This window comes from Rhineura floridana, chromosome 2 (genome assembly GCF_030035675.1).
Source record: "Rhineura floridana isolate rRhiFlo1 chromosome 2, rRhiFlo1.hap2, whole genome shotgun sequence".
In the NCBI taxonomy this organism is placed as follows: domain Eukaryota; kingdom Metazoa; phylum Chordata; class Lepidosauria; order Squamata; family Rhineuridae; genus Rhineura; species Rhineura floridana.
The window spans coordinates 208,523,589-208,546,906 of NC_084481.1; the positions used below are offsets into that span (position 1 = coordinate 208,523,589).

At 43.6% G+C, this 23,318-nt stretch overlaps 1 protein-coding gene across 1 annotated transcript; it reads right to left on the bottom strand.

Moving 5' to 3' along the window:
• Nucleotides 1-432: 432 nt before the first annotated feature.
• On the bottom strand, nt 433-19,972 carry LOC133377639 (alpha-1-antitrypsin-like). Its single transcript, XM_061612054.1, has 5 exons — nt 19,878-19,972; nt 15,524-16,177; nt 5,041-5,311; nt 4,409-4,556; nt 433-745 (listed from the first exon to the last, which is right to left on the bottom strand). The coding sequence occupies exons 1-5, from the start codon at nt 19,882-19,884 to the stop codon at nt 560-562; spliced, it is 1,266 nt and encodes a 421-aa protein (XP_061468038.1). The 5' UTR covers nt 19,885-19,972; the 3' UTR covers nt 433-559.
• Nucleotides 19,973-23,318: the final 3,346 nt, after the last annotated feature.

Here is a 23,318-nt window from a genome sequence, read left to right on the forward strand (position 1 = left end):
CCACTTCTAAACCAAATTAAGGCACTTTTTCAGTTTCTTTAGGTTCAGTTTGTAAAACTCCTCTTTCTCTTTTATCTTGAAATCTCCCCTGACACTTTTATCTCTCTCCCCCAGTTTCTAATCTCTCCTTCCCCCAATGCAGGAATGTCACTTCGAAAAAAGACCCAGTCCTGCAAATGGAACCTTTTCTCCTAAGCCTCATTGCTTTATGGAAGTCCAGTTTTGGGAGGGGCAGTGTGTGGGGAGGATGTTCCCTTCCCTTCCAAGCTCCCCCCACCCAAATTGTCCCCAATGGGGCAACTAGTCCTAGGAGAAAATGTCCCATTTGTGCAAAAAGGATTTTTTTTTCCTAATTCAAGATTGGAGCATTTTGATATTGACGATTAGACATTCTTCAGATTTGACCTTTGATACAGAAGGAACACCACACGATTTCACAGACATAGAGACTCCATCAGTGTTTAATTCTTTTGGGAATACATGACAGTGACTGGATCTTTTCACACACGCTGTATATTGGAAATACTTTGTTGTCTGTGCTGCAACACTAGTTATGCCATCATGTCTCTGTAGGATTTTTAACTCTTCCCATGAAAGCTATTATATTGTCAATGAAGATATACACCAAGAAAGGATGACGGAGCTTAATTACAGGGGGAAGGGACATGGGGACGATTTCAATGACAGTGGTGGCTGCAGCTTCAGTGCCATTCTCATGGACATTTAAATAAGCTTTGTGAATAGCCTGCAGAGAGAGTAAGCAAGAATTAGTGCAAGATAGTGATCCATATTTTATTATGCACACATCTAGTCCTTCAAAACAGACCTAAGCATTGAATAACTTAAGAGACTGCAACATGGTCATTTCTTGCCTGGTTGATCTATTGATCTCACTCTCCAAAACAATACTCAACATCACATTCTTGAAACAATTAGTCTCCAAAACTGAAGGTGATTCCTCAAAACCTCCCTGCTCCAAAGTGATCCTTTGTGACATGAATCTCCTCGTCCCGTTGTCTTGGCTAGAAAATAATGTGAAAAACCCAAATGGCTTTTACAAAGGTTCTCATCCCGTTAACCAAACTATCACATAGTGGTCCGGATGAGACTCTGATCCAATCTGTGGCTGATTTGACAAATATCCAGGCTCTGAATTAACTCTGCGGCCAGCTCTGAGTTTAATTAGGGTTTTTAAACCCTAATTAAGCATGTGTTTGGGAGGGGTCAGGAAAAAAGGAGAAGCTGCATCTCCTTTCCCCTGCTCTCAACCACATGTTTAATCACGGTTCTGAAATCCAAATTAAGCATCTGAGTTGGGAGGGGGGAGAGAAGGAAGGAGCGATAGTGGTTAAGCAGGGTGATGCAGGCAAGGTGTTTGGTGTTGCTCACCTGCCTTCCCAACACCATGTTGCTGCCTGCTACTGAGAGGGGGGGAGGTGAGACAATGAGTGTGGAGGTCTGCACAGTCCTGTGCCAAAGCATCTGATGAGCTCCGCCACTGCACTTGCATCACACATAGCTCTTGGCTACCTCAACACTCCATAACCAGCAGTGCCACTTGGCACTGGGAAGCCAAGTAAGCCATGACACATTGCCCACCAGCCCCTACTGTATGCATGTACAATTGAAAGGAGCTTCCAGTAAAATATTATTTACTGAATTTATATTCTTCCTGTACCCTCCTCCCAACTGCCATGGTGATGATGATGATGATTAGATTCAATTTTTACCCATCTTTCACCAGCATTCCCAGGGTGGGCTCCAACAACAAAACAGTTAAAACAAATATAGGTCCGCGTGGACAGCACTGACCCGAGGTGGTGTGGAACTTTTTCAAGCTGATTTGGCCAAAGCCCAGATCTACGTGAATACCTCTAGTTTGGGTCAAAATTTGGACTATGGCTGAATATAGTGCCCAACCCCTGAAATGTCATCAAAGGGTAGTAAATAAATGTATAAAATAAATAAAATGAATGGCTGGTCTTTCAGTACATGTTGGCACAAATACTTCTCAGACTGAGAAGGGCACATAAGCTACAGATACAATGTTTTAAAGTCTCAGTAGCTTGTAGCAACTCTATTGGTATGCCATCCATTCCTGGTGATTTGTAAAAGTAAAATAGTTCCAAGTATTTTAAAAGCAGCTTTCACATCGCATTCTAAAATTTCTGGTTCTTCATCATACGATTCCTCTTTGAATGAATCTGTCATCCTGGCATCTCTTTTATAGAGTTCTTCAGTGTATTGCTTCCATCTTCCTTTTATTTCATCTCGGTCATTCAGTGTGTTCCCCTGTTGATTATTCAACATCTCTACTCTTGGTTTAAATTTCCCTTTCATTTCTCTAATCTTTTGGAACAGGGCTCCTGTTCTACCCTTTTTGTTGTCCTCTTCTATTTCTATACAGTAACTATTGTAATAGTTCTCTTTATCCCTACGTACTAGTTGCTGTATTGTTGCATTTAGGGTTCTGTGTTTCTATCTCCTTTTGCTTTTGCTTTCCTTCTCTCTTTAACCGTTTTAAGAGTTTCTTCAGTCATCCATTGGGGTCTTTCTCTCTTTTTAACTAGAGGTATTGTCTTTTTGCATTCTTCTCTGATAACGTCTCTGACTTCATTCCATAGTTCTTCTGGTTCTCTGTGAACTAAGTTTAAAGCCTCAAACCTGTTCTTTATTTGATCTTTATATGCTTCTGGGATGTTATTTAAATTGTATTTTGGCGTTGTGATTGCTTTGTTGGTCTTCTTTAGCTTTACTCTGATTTTCGATACGACCAGTTCATGATCTGTACTGCAGTCTGCTCCTGGTCTTGTTTTTGCAGAAAGTATGGAACTTCTCCACCTTCTGCTACCAATTATATAATCAATTTGATTCCTATATTGACCATTTGGTGATGTCCACATGTATAGTCGTCTTTTCAGTTGTTCAAAAAATGTGTTCGCAAGAAACAAATTATTGGCTTCACAGAATTCAATAAGTCTTTCTCCTGCTTCGTTTCTGTCTCCTAGGTCCCATTTCCCCACAATTCCTAATTCTTCTCTGTTCCCTACTTTTGCATTCTAGTCCCCCATGATTATCAGCACATCTTGTTTTGGTGTGTGATCAATTTCTTCCTGTACTTCTGCATAAAATCTCTCCAATTCCTCTTCTTCTGTGTTTGCTGTCGGAGCATAGACTTGGAGGATGGTTATGTTGATAGGTTTCCCATTTAATCTCATTGATATCACTCGCTCAGACCTTGCGTTGTAGCTCCTAATTGCTCTTGCTACATCACTTCTCACTATTAAAGCAACCCCGTTTCTTCTTAATTTCTCATTTCCTGCATAAAATATTTTGTAGCTGCCTGATTGGAAATGTCCCATTCCCGTCCATTTTAGTTCGCTCACACCAAGTATTGTAATGTTGATGCGTTCCATTTCTTGCTTGACAATTTCTAACTTTCCCTGGTTCATGCTTCTCATATTCCATGTTCCTATTGTTTGCGTCGTACAACTCCGGACTGTCCTTTTGCATCTGTGCACATCAGCCTCTGCGCTTCCTTTTGGCTTTGACCCAGCTGCATCATTAGTCACAGTCCTACTCGTACTTGTCCTTTGTTCTTCCCCAGTAGTTGGTGAGTGCCTTCTGACATGGGGGTCTCATCTTCCAGCACTATCTCGTGTTGCATTTTGGATACTCTGTTCATAGCCTTTTCATGGTAAGAGATATTCAGAGGTGGTTTACCATTGCCTTCCTCTGCATTTGGATGCATCTTAGTCTGGTGTTTCAGCTTTGACCATTCCGCCTTGGGTGCCCCTGCTAGGAGTCTAGCCTCTTGGTTTAGACTCCTGATGGCATTGCTCTCAGCTTCTTCAACACACTCAAACCTCCTCACCATGTTAAGGTGTGCATCTGAAGAGGAGGAACAGGACACTGGGCTGTGTCAAATGACTTCAATGAGCCCTACACTCTTCAGTACAGGACTGTAAAGACTGTTGTGGACATTGTCCTAAATCTGGCTCTGTCTGGAGCAAAGAGGAGGTACTTTAGCACTCGTGGAGATGCTTGAGAAGGTCGATGCCTGGACAGCATTGCCTCAGCAGGGATCTTCTCTCTAAGTTGCTTCACACATGATCATTTACACCTATTGAGATAACCTCTGGTTGAAGGAAGGAAAAGTGTGCATCCTACCACATGTAACAAATTGTGCTATGATGCTGCATTTGCATCCATCTGGAACATGCTATGCACATGGATTTTTCTCACATGGAGACAATCTTCACGGATGAAACAACACTCAGGGCAGATGCAAGTACTGTAGTCCCCAAATGACATTTCTTTGAACTTTCAGACAGGATCGCACCTCTGGCCTACAAAACAACATGACTAACAATACATATTGCGGCATGATGAATTTTGAGAAGCCCACCTTGGAAACCTTCAGCTCCGGATTCCCAGTAATTCCAGAAAGGTCTGCTTGGTCTGTGAATATACCAGTAATACCCATTCTTGTTAATATCCCTTTGAGAACATAGCTGCCAGAGATTGAAAACTTTGGAAGGTACAGATGTATTCTTCTGTTGAAGGAAGAACCAGAGGCTGATGAGAGACCACTTGCAGAAAATATATAATACAAACAATAGGAATTTACAGTTTGGCTAGATTAAAAATGGTTCACAATAACTTGTTAAAAGGAAGCAATTTAAATTGAACATACTTGTTTCCTTTTTAAAACAATGGGCTGTATCTAATGTTAGTTCCACTCAGAGAAATGTATTTAAATTAATGGCTATGACTAACTTCAGTCCATTACTTTCTGTGGGTCTGCACTGAGTAGGACTAGCATTAAATACAACTCTGTGTGTACAGTACACCTGCACCAAAATATACATACTCCAGCAGAGCTTGGAAAAGTTACTTTTTTGGACTACAACTCCCATCATCCCCAGCCAGCACATGCTATGCTGGCTGGGGCTGATGGGAGTTGTAGTCCAAAAAAGTAACTTTTCCAAGCTCTGTACTCCAGGTTATACACTCTTTCTTTGCAGCAAACTTACATACCTTTGTTTCAGTGATTTCGACCATTTTAACAAAACGTCTTGCCCCAGAGCATCTTCCACCTGCTTCAGTTTTCCTTGATCAGGCAGAATGAATAAAGCTGAAGCATTGCCTTTGTAGGGCAGCTTCACCACCTGACAGGACAGATCCTGATCATAGTAAGTCTCAAAGATGCTGTTTTTGTTCATCATAGGGACTTTCACCGTTGTTTGCTCATCCACGAAGAAGTCATCTTCTCTAGTGCTTTGATAATCGAAAGGATTTTCCCAATAGGCTTATGAAAAGAACAAGAGCACAGAGGTTATTGGAGAGAGCGCCAAGCAATTTGTTCATGTTTAGGATGGAAAACTACTTTACCCAAATTCAAAATTCAGTAATACACCACGATTTGAAAATGAATTTTTGAAAGTGTAAAAATTTATTTTTTCCTTTTGGAAATTCAGGGTGAATAACATGGATACACTTAAATCATAAGTCTTCTTAATGGATTTTGGGGCATAAACATTAATTATCAACTAGCCATTCCCAATACTTTTGAATGTTGTTTTTTCTTTTTAGAGATCTCAAATTCAACTGCTCCTATAGCCAGGAATGATAGAAAAGGTATTGCCCCAAAAACAGTTTAAAACTTGCAAGCAGATTTTCCTAGAATTGCTTAAGTGTTATCAAATTTTAAATGTGCACAATCTTCTACAGTATTTACAATCTTTATCAGAGAGGAAGGATCCAAATTCACCGTAGACATGAAGACTATCATTCATTATACAGCCATGAGAGTGGCTGTATACTATAGCTAGTGTGGATTTTTCACATTGCGCAATGTTAAATTGAAAATACCCCCATGCCATTCTGATGCATCCATAAGCTCATTTCAAAACAAAACCTTACAAAACTTTTAGTCCTGAACTCAGAAACGCTTGCTTAACAACCCTCTCAATTTTCATGGCGATACACAAAACAGTCAGAATAGAGAGTTCAAAGTGTAAAAAGAGAGAACCCCCCAGAGATCTTTTGGACTTTTTTCTGCCAGAGTTCTCGTAATCTGTTGAAATTCATTGAAAATTAGCCATGTTCACAGAGGACCTGTAATCGTAATACTGACCTTGCCCCAGACCTTCATCTTCTGCAGTTTAAAAGTTAAAAAAATGCCTGCCTGATTTTTAATTAAGAAATTTGGGCTGGAACCCTATGATAACGTCAGGAATGCTCAGTAAGAACCAACTGTCAGAGTTCTAAAAGCCAGGCTCACAGCTGCTTGGTTTGCCTAACGAGGGGACTACACCCACACCAGACTGATTTCATGTGAGACAGTCATGGCTTCCCTCAGAGAATCCTGGGAAGTGTAGTTTGTGAAAGGTGCTGAGAGGAGACTCCTATTCCCCTGAGAGAGCTCCAGTGGCCAGACTGGTTTAGCAGTCAGCCACTCTGATTGAAGGTCTGTGAGGGGAACAGGGCGTCTCCTAGCAACTCTCAGCACCCTTCACTAACTACACTTCCCAGGATTGTTTGAGTGAAGCCATGATTGTCCAAAGTGAAATAAAGGCCTGGTGTGGATGTGGCCAGGGACAGCTTTGGTTTAAATTTGTGTGGGAGGCTACATGTGCCTGCTGTAGAATAAAAAGGTGGGGAAAATGCTGAAAAGCAATAATACTGTTCACAATGTTTTCCTTTGGGAAAGGAAAGGGGCTTCCCTTCTGCCCAGTGCCAACCCACCCAAACAATCTCCTCCCCCTGCCCCTCCCTGCCCCTCCCCCAGTTCAGTGTTGGACTACGACCTAGGAGACCAGGGTTCGAATCCCCACACAGCCATGAAGCTCACTGGGTGACCTTAAGCCAGTCGCTGCCTCTCAGCCTTTGAGGAAGGCAATGGTAAAATGACCTCTGGATACCGTTTACCATGAAAACCCTATTCATAGGGTCGCCATAAGTCGAGATCAACTTGAAGGTAGTCCATTTCCATTTTCAAATATGATTGCACAGAAATAAATCCCATTGAACTCAAAAAGTATGCAAATGATCCAACCCACCCTCCCTTCTCCTCCCTCCTATCCCCTCCCTCCTATCCCCTCCCTCTTGCTCTTTCTGTCCCCCTTCCTTTGCCCCTCCCTCCCCCTCCCCTTCCAATCCCCTCCTTCCCCTTTCCCCTCCTCCCCCTCCCCTTCCAATCCCCTCCTTCCCCTTTCCCCTCCTCCCCCTCCCCTTCTTCCTCCCCATGGTCAGTTTTACCTCTCTTAAGCATGATTGCACGGAAGTAAATACCATTGAACTCTATAAGCATGCAAATGATCAAACCTGCTCTCCCCTACCCATTCCATTGCCCCCTCCAATACGCTCCTTTCCTTTCCCCCTCCTCCTCCCTCATGGTCAGTTTTTCCTATCCTAACCATGATTGCATAGCAGTAAATCCCATTGAACTCAATAAGCATGCAAATGATCAGACCTGCTTTTCCTCTCCTTCCCCTCTCCTCTCCCTTCCTCCTCCCCTCTCCTCTCCCTTTTTCCTCCTCCTCTGCCCACTCCAGGCCTTCCTCCCTCCCCCCGGACAGTTTTACCTATCCTAAGCATGACTGCATGGGACTAAATTGCACTGAATTCAATAAATATGCAAATGATCAAACCTGTCCTCCTCCCCTCCCCTCCTACCTGCTCCCATCCCAGACCTTCCCTCTGCGTTTCCTCCCCTCCCTCCTCCTTCTCCTCCCCTCCCCATCCCCTGTGGTCAGTTTCACCTATCCTAAGCATGATTGCAAGGGAGTAAATCTCACTGAACTCAATAAACATGCAAATGATCAATCCATTCTCAGCAAACTTGGACAGGATCCCATCTCTTATCTCCCTGATTAAAAACAGAGAAATTCACTAACAGGGGAAAAACTTTGCGGTTTAAGAACGTACCTATAGCCCACAGATATTTCTATCAAACTTTAAAAAGCAGGGAAATTGGGCTGCTATAGCGAACGCACCAGGGGAGCAGGAGACCTGACCTCCTCTCTGAGATATTGGACTGCCCTACAAAGTTGTCAAAATGCAAACACAATTTGGGTTGGTCTTTCCCAGTCCAATCCACTTGCTGTGTAGCTTGGAAGAATTTGGTAACATGTGCCTCTGAACATAAAGGCCTCTGAGGTAAAACTAACCAGGAAGGGGAAGGGGATGGGGAGGGAGGGGCAAAGGAAGGGGAAAGGGAGGGACAAGAGGGAGGGAATAGAAGGGAGGAGAAGGGAGGGTGGCTTGATCATTTGCATACTTTTTGAGTTCAGTGGGATTTATTTCTGTGCAATCATGTTTGAAAATGGAAATGGACTACCTTCAAGTCGATCCCAACTTATGGTGACCCTATGAATAAGGTTTTCATGGTAAACAGTATTCAGAGGTGGTTTTACCATTGCCTTCATCTGGGGTGGAGAGGCAGAGAGTGTCTCAAGGTCACCCAGCGAGCTTCATGGCTGTGTGGTGATTCGAACCCTGGTCTCCAAAGTCATAGTCCAACACTGACCCAGGGGAGGGGCAGAGAGGGGAGGGGGAGGGGAGGAGATTGGGTGGGTTGGCACTGGGCAGAGGGGAAGCTGTGACGACCTTCCCTGGCTCTCCCTGTCAGGTTCCTACCTGCTTGTGGCTACTGCCTTTCACTAGGCACCACCAGGGACTCCACCAGTCCGGACTGTCCTTTTTTATGGTTTCTCTCTCCGCTCTAGCACAGATCTCACTAGATTCCTCTGCTAGGCAGCACCACCAGTCACGTCCTATAACCAGTGTTCCCAGAGACTTTGCCTGAGTCTCTCTGTATCTGGTTACTTTAGTGACTGCGTGCGTATGCTGTTCCCAACCCCTTTGTATCTATATAGATAACTCATATAACTCTGGGTTGCGCTGGATACTTGTAATGTTATTATTCTTCTCTTCACCGCTGCCACCATTCGTTACTGTTTCCCTTCAGCCTTGGTAATTACCTTGCCCTCCCTTCTGGTCTATGAAAACCCCAGCCAAGGATCAGGCCTTCGGTAAACCAAAATAGTATTTATTAAATATCAGAAATAACAAGATTACTTTTATAATGGTACATAAGCATATGGTTTCATCTATTCCTGTGATACTTGTCTTATTATTAACTAGAACTCCCACTTCCTCTTTCTCCACACTCTCCTAACATCCACTACCAACATCCACCTCCTAACAACATCCACCGACTATCACCCACTACAGATTCAACTGTCATTCTTCCATTTATACTCTCAGCCATTCAAACGCTCAGCCAATCATCCAGCATTCTACTGCTCATGTACTCCCCCCTCCTCTTTCACTCCACTTACCATATGTCTTCTATATAAACAGCACTTACCATATTTACATTAATACAGGAACATCACAGAAGCCCTTTTCCTTTCCAAAAGGAAAACAGTGAGAACAGTATCATTGCTTTTCAGCTTTCCCCCACCTTTTTACTCTACAGCAGGCACATGTAGCTTTCCACTCAAATATAAACCTCCCACTCCAATTTAAACCAAAGTTGTCTCTGGCCACATCCACACCAGGCCTTTATTTCACTCTGGACAGTCATGGCTTCTCTCTTTTTAAACTTTGAACTGTCTATTCCCTCTGACTGTTTTGTGTATCGCCATGAAAATTTACAGGGTTGTTAAGCAAGCGTTTCTGAGTTCAGGACTATATGTTTTGTAAGGTTTTGTTTTGAAATGAGCTTATGGGAAACATCAGAATGGCATGGGGATATTTTCAATTTGACATTGCAGAATGTGAAAAATCCACGCTGGCTATAGTATACAGCCACTTTTATGGCTATATAATAAAAAGATCCAAACACTGCTTCTGCTGAAAAGCCTAAGAAAACAAAACCACTTTGCCCGGTACTGAAAGGATGAAAAAGGTGGTGCCTGGGAGGTCTCCCAGGGGAGAGCATTCCGTAAATGGAGCTACTACAGACGGGACCCTTTTCTGTCATCACCACCCTCTGGAACTCTCTTGGAGGCGGCACACAGACACAATATCAGGATCTGGGCAAGTTCATATCGGGCCATGTTGGGAGGTGCAATTGCCCTTGTTGTTGCCTACCTAGCACGGCACAATTGTCTCTGGATGTTGTAGTTTAACTTGGCTAACTGGTCTTTCTTTGTCTTGGTCATAGACAGGTCATGCAGGCAGGGAGAGGAAGATTAGGAGAGGCACTGGTGAGTACTTGGACACATCTCTGTTTGAAATGCCTTCCCCACCCTCTTCTCATTTCTGACTAGCTCAAGCAGAGGGGAGCATCATGTGGGCCCAAGAGGCATCCATCCCCTGAACATTGGCCGGCAGAGGTGGGATGGAGCAGCCAGGCATCACCATGCCTCACACTCAAAGGAGGCCAGGAATGAAAGGGATGGATCAGTTGCTTTCTTGAGTTAGGGTGATATCACCAAATCGAGGAAAGGAGAGAAAGCTTTCCCTTGCCATGTTTTAACCTAAAAAGAATATACTGTGTATACTCTGCCTTTCAGAGAAGAAAGATCAAGGTTTCCTTCTCTTAGTCATGGTGGCAAGCAAGGTCAGTTATCCAGTTGCAGAACCTTGATGAGATGTAAATAAAGCTTTGCCTTTTCAGTTTCAGATAGCCATCTGGGGTCTTCATTCTGGGATGTGGGAAAAAAGATGATGGATGCTGCAATCTAATCTTTTAGTAATGAAGGCTACAATCCAAACCTCTGATCCAGTGGGCTGGTGGGAGTTTGGATGGAGTGGAGGTGTCCCTCTACATAGCCCTCCCTAGTGTGGAGCTCCTCAATGCTGGGTGGAAGCTACTACTGGCTGTGCACCCCCAGATTAGCCATTGGAAACCCCTGAAACAGTGTTTTAGGGAGACAAGGGGGTGGAACTTGGTCAGGCATTCTTCTGCTGGATCCTGAGCTGGCTCTACTGTCTTCACATGATGGCAGCAGGCCCAAACCAGGCATTTGTACCATGCCAGCCTGGGAGGTGGTGGAGCAAAATGACATTTTTCCTGATCCCCATCTTCTTTCCTTGCAGGTAGAAATGTCAGGGCTGTGGATGTAGTGGTAGCAATGATGCTCCATTAAACCTCCCACTGCTGTCTTGGCAGTCAGTGGTTTGCATAGCTCTGTAAGATCCACAGTTTTATTCTTAATCTGTTAAAAATCAACTCTAAAAAAGAAAATTAAATAGTGCTTAGAACATTGATTACAATATTGCCAAAAATCCATATGTCAAAGTTAGCCATTTAAATATTCACTATATAGATTGCCATACTCAGGGCCATTGAGAACAGCCTGTGTTTTTAGTGGTACCCTGCTATGCTGAAATGTCTGACTTCGTAGCTCTGAACTAGCTATTTAAATCTTCAATATATTTATTGCTGTATAAGAGCCCTGTGGGTAGGTGATTCTGGAGTCCAGATAACTGGTCAATTGCCTGCTTTGCCTTCTCCCTCTGAAAGAGCAGGTTCGTAGTCTGTGGGTGCTCCTGGATCCATCTTTGTTGCTGGAGTGCCAGGTGACCTCAGTGGCTAGAAATACCTTTTACCAGCTTCAGTTGGTAAGACAGCTGCAGCAGTTACTGGACTGGGATAGTCTGATACAAAATTTGGTGGCGCGACTGCTCGCTAGGGTACAATATCATCAACAGGTTACCATTGTGCTCAAAGAATTGTACTGGTTGCCCATCAGCTGCTGGACCAAGTTGAAGGTGCTGGTTTTGCTGTACAAAGCCCTATACAGCTTAGGACCAGGATAACTGAAAAATTATCTTATCCCTTGCGTGTTCCAATGAACCCTGTGAGCAGTGCCGTCGGGAGTCATGTACTCCCAGCAGGGTCACCCATGGTGGTAAGGTCAAGGGAGAGGAACCAGACAAAGAACGATCCAAGAAAGTCCTCAATGGCAGAACAGGTGGAGGATAACAATGTGTACATTACATTGGCTGTGAAGGCGGATGAAGGCTGCAGCAGATAAAAGACTTCCAATCATCATGGTATCCATGCCATTGGATCAAAGCCTTTTTCTGTCAAGATTGTGTGTTGATCGTCATGCGCCGATCTCCCCACATAAAACAAATTCATGCACAAACTAATGGATTTCAAACTAAGAAACATCAGGATTGGTTTGGTGAGAATGATAGTGAGATTGAACATATCATTGACAAGAAAAGGAAAGCCTTCCAGATATGGCAGAAAGACATTAACTGTGCTGCTAAGAAAAAAATCTATGCCAGTGCAAAGGCTGAGGTCCAAAGAAGAACTAGAGAACTTAACAATGCCTGGTGGATAAAGAAAGCTCAAGAAATCCAGCACTTTGCAGATGCTCATGATGCACAGGGCTTTTTTTAATGCCACAAAGGCCATCTATGGACCAACAAATTATGGTACAAATCCCTTACGTTCAATGGATGGTAGCAATCTTCTTAAGGATAAAGAGTCTATTGCACTGCGCTGGAAACAGCATTACCACAACCTCCTTAATTGTAACTCTATCGTGGCTGATGAGGTCTTCTCGCAAACTCCACAACAACAAACTAGAGATGAGCTTGCAGTATCCCCTAATTTGGATGAAGTCAGTAAAGCCATCGATCAAATGAAGAACAACAAAGCTAGTAGTCCTGATGGGATTCCTGCTGAAGTCTTTAAAGAAGGTGGGCCTGAACTTACACAACAACTTCATGAACTCATCAAAAAAATCTGTATGAGGGAGGAGATCCTGGAAGACTGTAGAGACGCCATAATTATCACCCTTTTAAAGAAGGGTGATAGAACAGATTGTGGGAACTTTTGAGGTATCTCTCTTCTTTCTACCGCAAGTAAAATCCTTGCAAGGATCCTTGCAAATTACCTCCTACCGATCTCAGAGGATGTCCTCCCCGAAGGGTTTCCGCCCTTCCTGGGGGACAGTGGACATGATCTTCACTGCACGACAGCTTCAAGAAAAATGCTTGGAGCAGAATCGATCTTTATATATGGCATTTATTGATCTGACTAAGGCCTTTGACACTGTGAATCGAACCACTCTCTGGACCATCCTTCTGAAAACTGGATGCCCTGATAAATTTGTGAATATTTTGCGACTCCTTCATGACAACATGACAGCAACAATTGTGGACAACAATGGCTTTCAGAGTGATCCATTCAGAGTCAGATCAGGCGTAAAACAGGGATGTGTCATTGCTCCGACCTTATTTGCTATCTTCATTGCCATGATTCTATATCTTATTGAGGGGAAACTTCCTACTGGTGTGGAAATCATATATCGAACAGATGGAAAGCTTTTTAATCTCAGTAGGCTGAAAGCAAAAAGAAAGGTAATGTCAGCCTCTGTCGTAGAACTTCAATATGCCGATGATAATGTAGTCTACACATTCAGAGAAAGATCTTCAAACAATCCTAAATGTCTTTGCAGAAGCATATGGAAAGCTTGGGCTCTCACTTAATATTTAAAAAACCAAAGTGCTTCATCAACAGGTGCGAACTAGTCCCTCTGTAGCACCATCAATGCAGCTTAATGGTGTGACGTTGGAGAACGTTGATCACTTCCCCTATCTTTGCAGCCATCTCTCTGTAAAAGCTGACATCGATGCTGAAATTCAACATCGTCTGAGCTCTGCGAGTGCTGCATTCTTCCAAATGAAGTGTAGAGTGTTTGAGGATCGGGATATTCGCAGGGAGACCAAAATGCTTATTTACAAAGCCATTGTTCTGCTGACCTTACTGTATGCCTGTGAAACACAGACCATCTATAAACGTCACTCCCAACTTCTTGAAAGATTCCACCAATGCTGCCTCCGGAAAATTCTGCAAATTACTTGGGAAGACAGACGGACTAATGTTAGTATTTTGGAAGAAGCAAAGACTACCAATGTTGAAACAATGATCCTTCAACATCTACTTTGCTGGACCGGCCATGTTGTTCGAATGCCTAATCACCGTCTGCCAAAGCAGCTACTTTATTCCCAACTTAAGGATGGAAAAAGGAACATCAGTGGACAGCAAAAGAGGTTGAAAGATGTTCTTAAAGTGAATCCAAAAAATTTAACATGAACATTGAGAACTGGGAAGTCTTGACCCATGAATGTCCCAAATGGAGGTTGGCCATTTTTGAAGGTGCTGTGGACTTTGAAGAAGCATGAATACAGGGCAAACAGGACAAACGAGCTAAGCAGAAGGCACGTCAAACAAATCCTCATTGTGACCATCTTCCATCTGGAAACGTATGTCCACACTGTGGGTGTTGGCGTGTGTGCGTTGTTGCGTGAAACAGCATACATTACGTTGGAGTTAAGTTGAGCAAGAAACTTCTTCAGAGCATTTAAATCATGTAAGAGTCTTTATTAAGACATTAAGGCTTTCCAGCAGTTTCCCCCCCCCTCTAGCTCTACAGCACATCTCTCTCCAAAAGCAAACACAAAAGACAGCCTCTCAGCTCAGAGGCATGATGCAGAAGACCAGTCTCACAGATCAGAGGCATAAAGCAGAAGACAGAAGAACAACAGCAGGCTGTTACAACTTTCCCAGCTGTTATCTCCCGTTACCATGACAACCTGTCTGACCTTGAAAGTCTGCTCTCTCAGGCCAGGCATGGCAGATAAGACTGCTTCTCAAGACACATGCTTGTAACTTTCCAGACCTGATGAAAACATCCTTAGGCAGTACGGCCTAATGCCAACAGTGGGATGGCCTCCACAGTCACTTACGGACCCACTGTTAAAGACCTTATCTTGGAAGACAATCTTACTCGGCCATGAGTGATCACCAATGAATGGATAGCCAGTCCATCACTGTGCTCATGTCATGAGGGAGTGTGTTCCATGCAATATAGGAGGTGGGCCTTTAGTTTTGTGGCACGTACTCTTTGGGATCCCCATCCCATTAATATTAGACAGAAGCCATCTCTGTTACCTTTTCATCACCTACTGAAGACCTTCCTGTTTCAACAAGCCATTCAAGCCTTATCCCAGTCTGTGTCTGTTTTGCAATTGCTTTTTAAGATATTTTAAAAATTTAAAAATAATATTTTTAACATATCGTATCTATAAGATGTTTAAAGATGTTTTCTCTTAAAGATGTTTTAAGATGTTTTTAGTGTGTTGTGCCTTGTGGGGCTCATTCTGGGAGGAAGGGTGGGACAGAAATGCAATGAATAAATAAATAAACTCAGAGTCATTACAGAATGGCAGTGCCACTTTGCTGTGCTGAAATACCTCTCTTTATAGGTCTGTTCCTGTTCTAGTACCCAAATACTGCATCTCATTACCAGGACAAGAGTATGAGCAATATATGCAATATGTCTTGATAATGTTGGAGAAGGTCATTTTACCTTCTTGATTTAGGAAGCTTCTCCATGATGAAGTCTCAGACGTTTGAGCTCATATCATAGATCCAGACAGAAATGGTCACAAATTTGCACCTAGAACCATACCTTAAAGCTAGACCATAAACTGTTAATATTTAAGAAGAAGCAAAGGGAGGTTACAACAAGCCCATCTGACTTACCTTTCAAGAAAATATAATTTACAAGAACCATTACAGCCCCTGGGTCAAGACCCTTGACAACATCAACCAATTTTCCACGAGTTTTCTTTTCTATATAGCTATTGATCTGGCCCTCAGCTTCTGTCGAATTCTTGAAGTTAGTAGGAAAAATCTCTGTCTCGTAAAAATGTTGGGCATCATCCAAGAACTTCTTCAGGGGTTTCACTTGGTCATCTGTGAATATGGCATTCCCAATGCTCAACTGGATTTCAGCATTGGGGCGATTTAACAAACGGAGGAGATGATGGAATCCTTTATGTATTTCCTGCTCACTGATCTCAGTCTGGTTAAAGCTAAGTCCTGACAATAGCTGACTCAGTGTGGTGCATTTAGCTCCCAGTGACAACAAGGCAAAGGCAGTGGAAATACTCAGAGGTGAGAAGAAAACATTCGTATCAGCACCCTCTGAAACAAGCTGGTGGAAGAATTTCAAGGCAAACTCAGTATTGCCTGAGGCTATCTTTGAAGAAGGGAGATCACTGTGATCTTCAGCAGGATGATGGAGGTGGTGGTCCTCATGGTGGTCAGGCACGTGGTGAGAGTGGGCAAAAGCAAAGAGCCCAACAAGAAGTAAACCCAGGTAGAACTGAGGCATTGTGTTCATCTGGGAAGAACCTGTACAGAAAGAATCACGTTCAGCATTTTTCATTACAATGATATAAGGAAGGATGTCTGAATTATGATTCTATCTGTCTCATATTAACACAGCAAACAATTTCTATTTGTTGCTTGAGCTGTTTCTTCTGTCTCTAGGCTTAATTGTGTAGGTTGATTTCTAGAGATTGTACAGTGGAGAGCCCTAGTAGAGGGCAGACAAGTCAGGCCTTCCCCGAGGTCCTTTGCTATCCAGTGGGGCCCCTGAAGGGACCGTCCTTAGGGTGGGAGGGCAGTGGTCCCATTCTGTGATCCGTGGTAGTGTTGGCACCTGAACCTGCCATGGATTGTGGAGAGGGAGCTCCCAGGCACTCCCAATACAGTCAGTGTGGACTTCAATAAGCTCACATGCACAACCCCCCTACCTCTCCCATCCCTGTGAATGACATGCATGCTGCACACACATACCTGCCATCAACCATGATGGCTGATGCCTCTGCCACCATCTGGATTTATGGGAGGCATGTGCTCTCTCTGCACACGTCATTCACAGGGACGGGAGAGATAGATGGGATACGTGGGTAGGTTTATTAGCCTTGTGTCGCCTGTATGGGGGATTGGGCTGTGGCACCACAGGCCCAGGGCAGGTTGGTGCCCAAGGACCCAGTCATGCCTTGTGCCAGCCCCGGGCCCTGGCTTGCATTTGTGAGTTGTTCAAATCTTATATGGCTTTCCAAGACAATTAACAGAAACCCCGTCTTTTCTTTTAGCAGAATATAGGGTAAAAGATTCTTTTTCTGTGCAAGTTTGAGTTTCTCTGTGATAAGTATAACCAGTATAGGAAACCACTTTCACCTCCATCTCTAACCAGGAAGCAGGTGTTTGGCATTTCTCTTCTTTCTTTTAAATAATGTCACTGATTTTTTTACCATAGGTAAAAAAAGTATCAGACCCTTGCAGCAAAATGCACTATAACACAATCCAAACCATGTCTGCTTACAAGTCCCATGAAATTCAGGTATTTCAAATTAGGATTGCAGCCTAACTGTTTTGTTATGGCACAAGCTTCATTGCAGTAGTCTTCTATCTTTCAGACCTGGGACCCACCGGTAACCCAAATATGCGTGATGAGCCCACTTCTTATTTATTTACATTTTTTATACCATGGGTTATATTCAACTCACTTTTACTCAGTGAAATTAGTGGACCTAAGTTAGTTTCAAAAAAAACCCATCAGGTTTTTTTGTGTGTATATTCCGTAACATATACAGACAATTTTCCTTCATTAGGATTAGGGTTTTAGTTTGCATGATGTCTATGGGTCCCCTTTCAGCCTGTCATTTTGTTTGTTTGGTTGATGAACCTGATTTACATGTCTGAAGACTTGCAGGAAAGGAATGTGTTGCCATAAAAAAGGGTATCCCTCCCCCCCCTCACCTGTTTGGGGCAAGAGGTAATTTTTATGTTAGTATGGTGTGAAGCTGGAAAGACACAGAGAGGCTTGCCTCAGTCTCTGGGCTGAATCCAGAGCTATGGCTCTGGGAAGCCTTCCCTAGAAGCCAAACAGGGAAGCAAGTTCTGTTGGGGTCTTAATGCTGTGAGACTCTCCATCTTAATGCTCAGGTTGCATTCATTTGTAAATAAAACCATATATCCTAAAGACATCACAGTCTCCACCAACCATCATTCCAAGGAAAGCAAACTCTCAGTAAGCACTGTGACCCCTGGAAGCCCCTCACAGCTCAGAGATAGGTTTCATTTTTATACTTTATATTTGCAAATATATGGATTTTTATGCACACTTTCTCCTAATATACACACTTTGTCCTCATCATTTATTTGGAAAACTGCATTGCATAAGTCACAAAAATGTGGATTTTGAAGGATAGCCGTGTTTCATTCAGTCTGTGCATTGTTTTGGGAAGTGCAAATTCAGCAGGCTTTGAACTAAATTTCTCTCCCATCCCTAATCCTAGATGATGGGATTGCTAAATGACTGGCTCAGTGAACAGAATCACTCCAGACTGAAACATTTTGTTATAATAATAAATAAATAATAATAAAATTTTATTTGTGAGTCGCCTATCTGGCCGAATTAACGGCCACTCTAGGCGACGTACATGTACATGATAAAATACAATAAAAACCAATGAAAACCACCAACAATAATTAATATACCAATATTAAAAGCAACCCACCCCAGAGATCCCATAGGCCTGCCTGAACAGCCAGGTCTTCAAGGCCCGGCGGAAACCTATCAGGGAAGGGGCATGGCGAAGGTCAAAAGGAAGGGAATTCCAGAGGGTGGGGGCCACAATCGAAAATGTCCGCTCTCTGGTCTGCACCAGCCTCGCTATCTTAACTGGTGGGACCGAGAAAAGGTCTTGCGTGGCTGATCTTGTCAGGCGGCATAATTGGTGATGCTGGAGGCGCTCCTTCAGATAAACTGGGCCGAAACCGTATAGGGCTTTGAAGGTCAATACCAACACCTTGAATTATATTTGCTTATTGTACATGATATGCCCTAATTGTCATTTTGATAAAACTTGACTTCCAAATCTATTTTACAACTGTGTTTATTTACAAAGAAAAACAGTCTTTAATTCCAAATGTTTGTTAGAGGGCCACTGTCTCCATTAAAAAGAAAATGTAAGTTTAAAGTCCAACATGCCCGTAGATCAGATTTAATTATAGCCAGGCAATTTTAAACATTAAGAAACAATTTTTTTAAAAAAAAATATCCATTTTAAATTATATTATATTGGTTCCCTTTTTTAAACAGTTTGGTGATAAATAAATGAAAATGATTTGGAAGCAAATTTAACTTCAATCCCACACTTCAAACCTCTTAAATAAGTCAGTAGCCCTCTATGAAACATATGGATTAATTTTTTTTTAAAAAAAATGTTCATTTAGCCACCCTTGATTTTAAAAAAAATCATTCAATTGCTACCAGAGATTTGGCAAAACAAAGAAGAAAGGTTGTTGATAATTTAAAACATTAGTGTCCAAACTTTCTCCCCACATGGACCACTTGAAAATTGCTGAGAGTCTTGGCAGACCACTTAGTGGTTTTTCTTCCAGATGCAGCCATTGTTATGCACAGTGTTAAATATCTGTAATTGCATCTGCTCCTTTCTGAAGTTGTGTTTCAGTGTATTACAATTTGAATTCCATGCAATTCCATACCATTCAAAAGGTAACTGTGCTCTTCACAGACACATCACAGATGACCTGAATGAAGCTCGTGGACCACAGGTGGTCCATGGACTATAGGTTGGGAACCCGATTTAAAGCATACACCCCCTTACTCCATATTTCCCTAATTTTACAGTTGGCTACAGCTGAGGGGCAGAAGGAAGAGCCTGAAGCAGAAGAAGGGGAAGATACTGGCAGCTTAAGGAATGAGAAGAACACAATGGCAAAGGGGTTGAGGAAAGGAGTGATGGATGAAGCAGACAATCTATCAAAGAGACATAAGAAAGAGAGCTGCTCTATAATACACTCTATAACATAATGCATACTTAGTGGAATAATTTGTAGAGATTGGTCTATGCAATAAAAAGGGTCATCCTGGCGAATCGGAAGTGTTGTCTACATCATCATCATCATCATCATCATCACTTATATCCTCCCAGGATCTTACTTTGCCCAAGGACACCAAATACAGGAAAATCTCTGTCATAGCAATGTCAGAAGAACAAGCTAATTTGATACTTACGTTGCATTTAGAGGTGACTCTCTGAAGAAGTAGAGCAAGGTCTTTGCATTGGGCTGTCATTTATATATGTCAGGGCACTGTTGAGAAATGTATGCTCTCCATTAAACATTAAACAGACCCAAGGAGAACGGATATTGATCAGGAGTTGCATTTCTGGACTGTAGCAGTCCCAAGTCCACAGAGCCTACCCTCCCCTAGAGTGAGGATTCACTGCATGGGGCTGATGTGTTATTCAAGACAGTAGGATTGCTAACAGCACCAGACAGACTGTGCTTTAGAAACCAAGATGTTTTCTTTAAATAAAAGTTCTACAGCGCCTTCTCAGTTAGTGGCCTCTGTATCCTTAGACCAGTGGCAGTATGTGTTATTTTTATTATTTCCTGATTACTCCCAGGAAGCACAAACCCTCTTGGCCTGTCACTAGTGACTCTTTCATATTTTTACATATTGTGAAGAGGAAAGACTGGGCACATGTTCAGCCTCACCATTTCTAGGGTGAGAGAGTGGAGCTGGTCTGGAGTGGTGAGAGACAGCGGACGTAGTTCATTCTACTGGAGGGAGAGGGACCCACGGACCCAACATGGAATTGTGCCCTGCTTGGGAGGCCAGAGTGAGGGATGCAGGGCTGTGTCTGATAAAGTAATATTGTGGGTATCTCCTAGTATGAGGTCCACTGACATGTCATTTGCTTGAGTGTTATCGTTCTCCCAGTGCATTATGAGCGGTGGGCCAGGGAGCTATCCATTGAAAGATTCTGTGGATGCTTAAACATTGCAGGTTTGCAAACAGAAGCTAAAGAAACTGAAAAAGTGCCTTACTTTGGTTTAGAAATTGTCCATACAAGACAAAAAAATTACAGTATAGATAAAACCAAATGAGCATTTATATAGTTATAAACACAATGATTAGAGCATTGGACTAGGACCTTGACGATCCCCATTCAGCCATGAACAACGCTAGAAACTCTTTCAAACAGCTGTCTCCATCTACCTGCCTACATACACAGAGACAGGCAACATAATGACCACACTTTTCTTTCATAAGAACATAAGAAGAGCCTGCTGGATCAGGCCAGTGGCCCATCTAGTCCAGCATCCTGTTCTCACAGTGGCCAACCAGGTGCCCGGGGGAAGCCCGCAAGCAGGACCCGAGTGCAAGAACACTCTCCCCTCCTGAGGCTTCCGGCAACTGGTTTTCAGAAGCATGCTGCCTCTGACTAGGGTGGCAGACCACAGCCATCATGGCTAGTAGCTGCATCTGGTGGGATGCAAAACATCAATCACCCCCCCGACACACAGAGCGATCCATTTGGGTCCTGCTTTTCCCTCATCCTCTCCCTTTCTCTCCAACAGGCTGCAAAAGGCCCGTCAGGGACAAGGCCACCCAATCACCACCACTGCCATTCTCCTCCTCTCCCTCCTCCTCCAACAGACAGCAAAAGGCCCATCAGGGCCAGAGGCAAGGCCACCTCCATTGCCATCCTCCTCCTCCTCCTCCTCTCCCTCCCCCTCTGTCAGCAAAAGTCCAATCAGGGCAAGAGCCAAGGCCTAGCGCTCCCCCATCACAACAGGCATCCTCCTCCTCTCTCTCCCTTCAACAACCAACAAAAGGCCCATCAGAGCCAGAGCTAAGGCCTACCTGACACACCACTCTGTGGGTTTTTCCCTTGCTCCCTGTGCAAGCACATCCACCCACCCACCTACTCTGCACAATCAAATACTGAACTGAAGTCACACAGAAATATTGCTGCTGCTTTCAAGGGCTGGATGTAGAGAAAGAATTGTGATTCCTGCAGCTGCTTGTAAAAGTGAGAGAATAGCAATGAAACTCAGAGAGGAGCCAATTAGGGTTGCCAGGTTCATGGCCTGAGACTGATCCTGTATCTTTAGGAGAAGAGAAAGTCAGCCAAGTGCAGGTGTTCTTGCAACACGGTAATGGGAAAAACCACAAGGTGGAGTTCTCCCTTCCCCTTGCACAACATTTAAAGATACAGAAGACCTCTTGGTTGTAGCCACAAAAGACAGGAGAGACAGGTAGGTGGAGCCAGCGAAAAGGCGGGTGGCTAAGAAGCTCCCTCCCTGCAATCTGCGGCAGCTACTCTGCCGCTGGTTGTGGAAGAGGAGCACTACTACTACCCCACTCTATCAAGGAGCCCCTCAGGGGCCCTCGGCCAGGGCCCAACCTGGCTGCCCGTTAGCACAGGCCCTGTAGAGGTGTTGCTCTGCAGAAGCAGGGCAAAGTTTTTGCATTGGTCTATCATTTATATATATATCAGGGCACTGTTGAGAAATGTATGCTCTCCATTAAACATTAAACAGATCTAAGAAGAACAGATATTGATCAGGAGTTGCATTTCTGGACAACCGCAGTCCCAAGTCCACAGAGCCTATTTTCCTCTAGAGTGAGGATTCACTGCACGGGGCTAATGTGTGTCTCAAGACAGTAGGGCTGCTACCAACATTAGACAGATGGGCTGAAACCAACATATGTTTTCTTTAAATAAATTTATACAGAGCTTTCTCTGTCAGTGATCTCCCTATTCTTAGACATGTGGCAGTGATGGTTACTTTTATTGAGTGCTATCTGCTCTCCAAGTGTGTTATAAGAGGTGGCCCAAGGGAGATATGCATCCGGGCCAAGGAAACGGGGGTAAAGAGTGTGGGTGCCATCCCCATGGTGTTCAGTAGAGGGCAGTAAAGAGGTTGGCAAATATACACAGAGGAAGAGGAGGGCTAGCTACAGCAGTGCTCTTGCTTCATCATCTTCATTTCCAGAATTTTGGAATCTGGGGGTGCCAGTCAACTGATCCCCTTCTCTGGTGTTGATAAAATCTAGGTCTGCCCAGAATAAACCATCCATCTCATATGGTATGATCATGCATGAGAGGGCCACCCTGGAGCGTATAACAAAGATCTGGACAGATGGGCTGCGTGTGTTAACCCAGCTGTGTCCCCCGATTCCTGAATTCCTGGATTTTCTGGATGACATGGCTGCTGCTCCTGCTGAAGCTCATGTCACACTGTGGAATGCTGAGATGCATAGAGCCGTTGAGATGGTTGCTCTTGAGTGCCCTCCTCTGTGCTGTAATGCATGTGAGTGACCTGTAAGTGATGAAATAGGAGAGTTGATCGTTAGAGTTGTTGGCATAAAGCAGCTAGCCTGTATTTGTCCCACTTTTAAATCCAGAGTCACTATTTCCAGGGAACATCCCAGTGATTTTAAAAAAATTGCCAATGACCCATTTAACATATTAAGCAGGAAGCATCTACAGTATATGCATCTCTCCCCCCCCCAAGCACTTGTGCTGGGAATGCCTTCTCCTCTTGGTAGAAGTTTTGCTTTGCACGAAGAAGGTCCCTGGTTCTCTCCCTGGGCTCTCTATGTAGGGACTGGGAGTGACTCCTCTCTGAAACCCTAGACAGCTGCAGCCAGTCAGTGAAG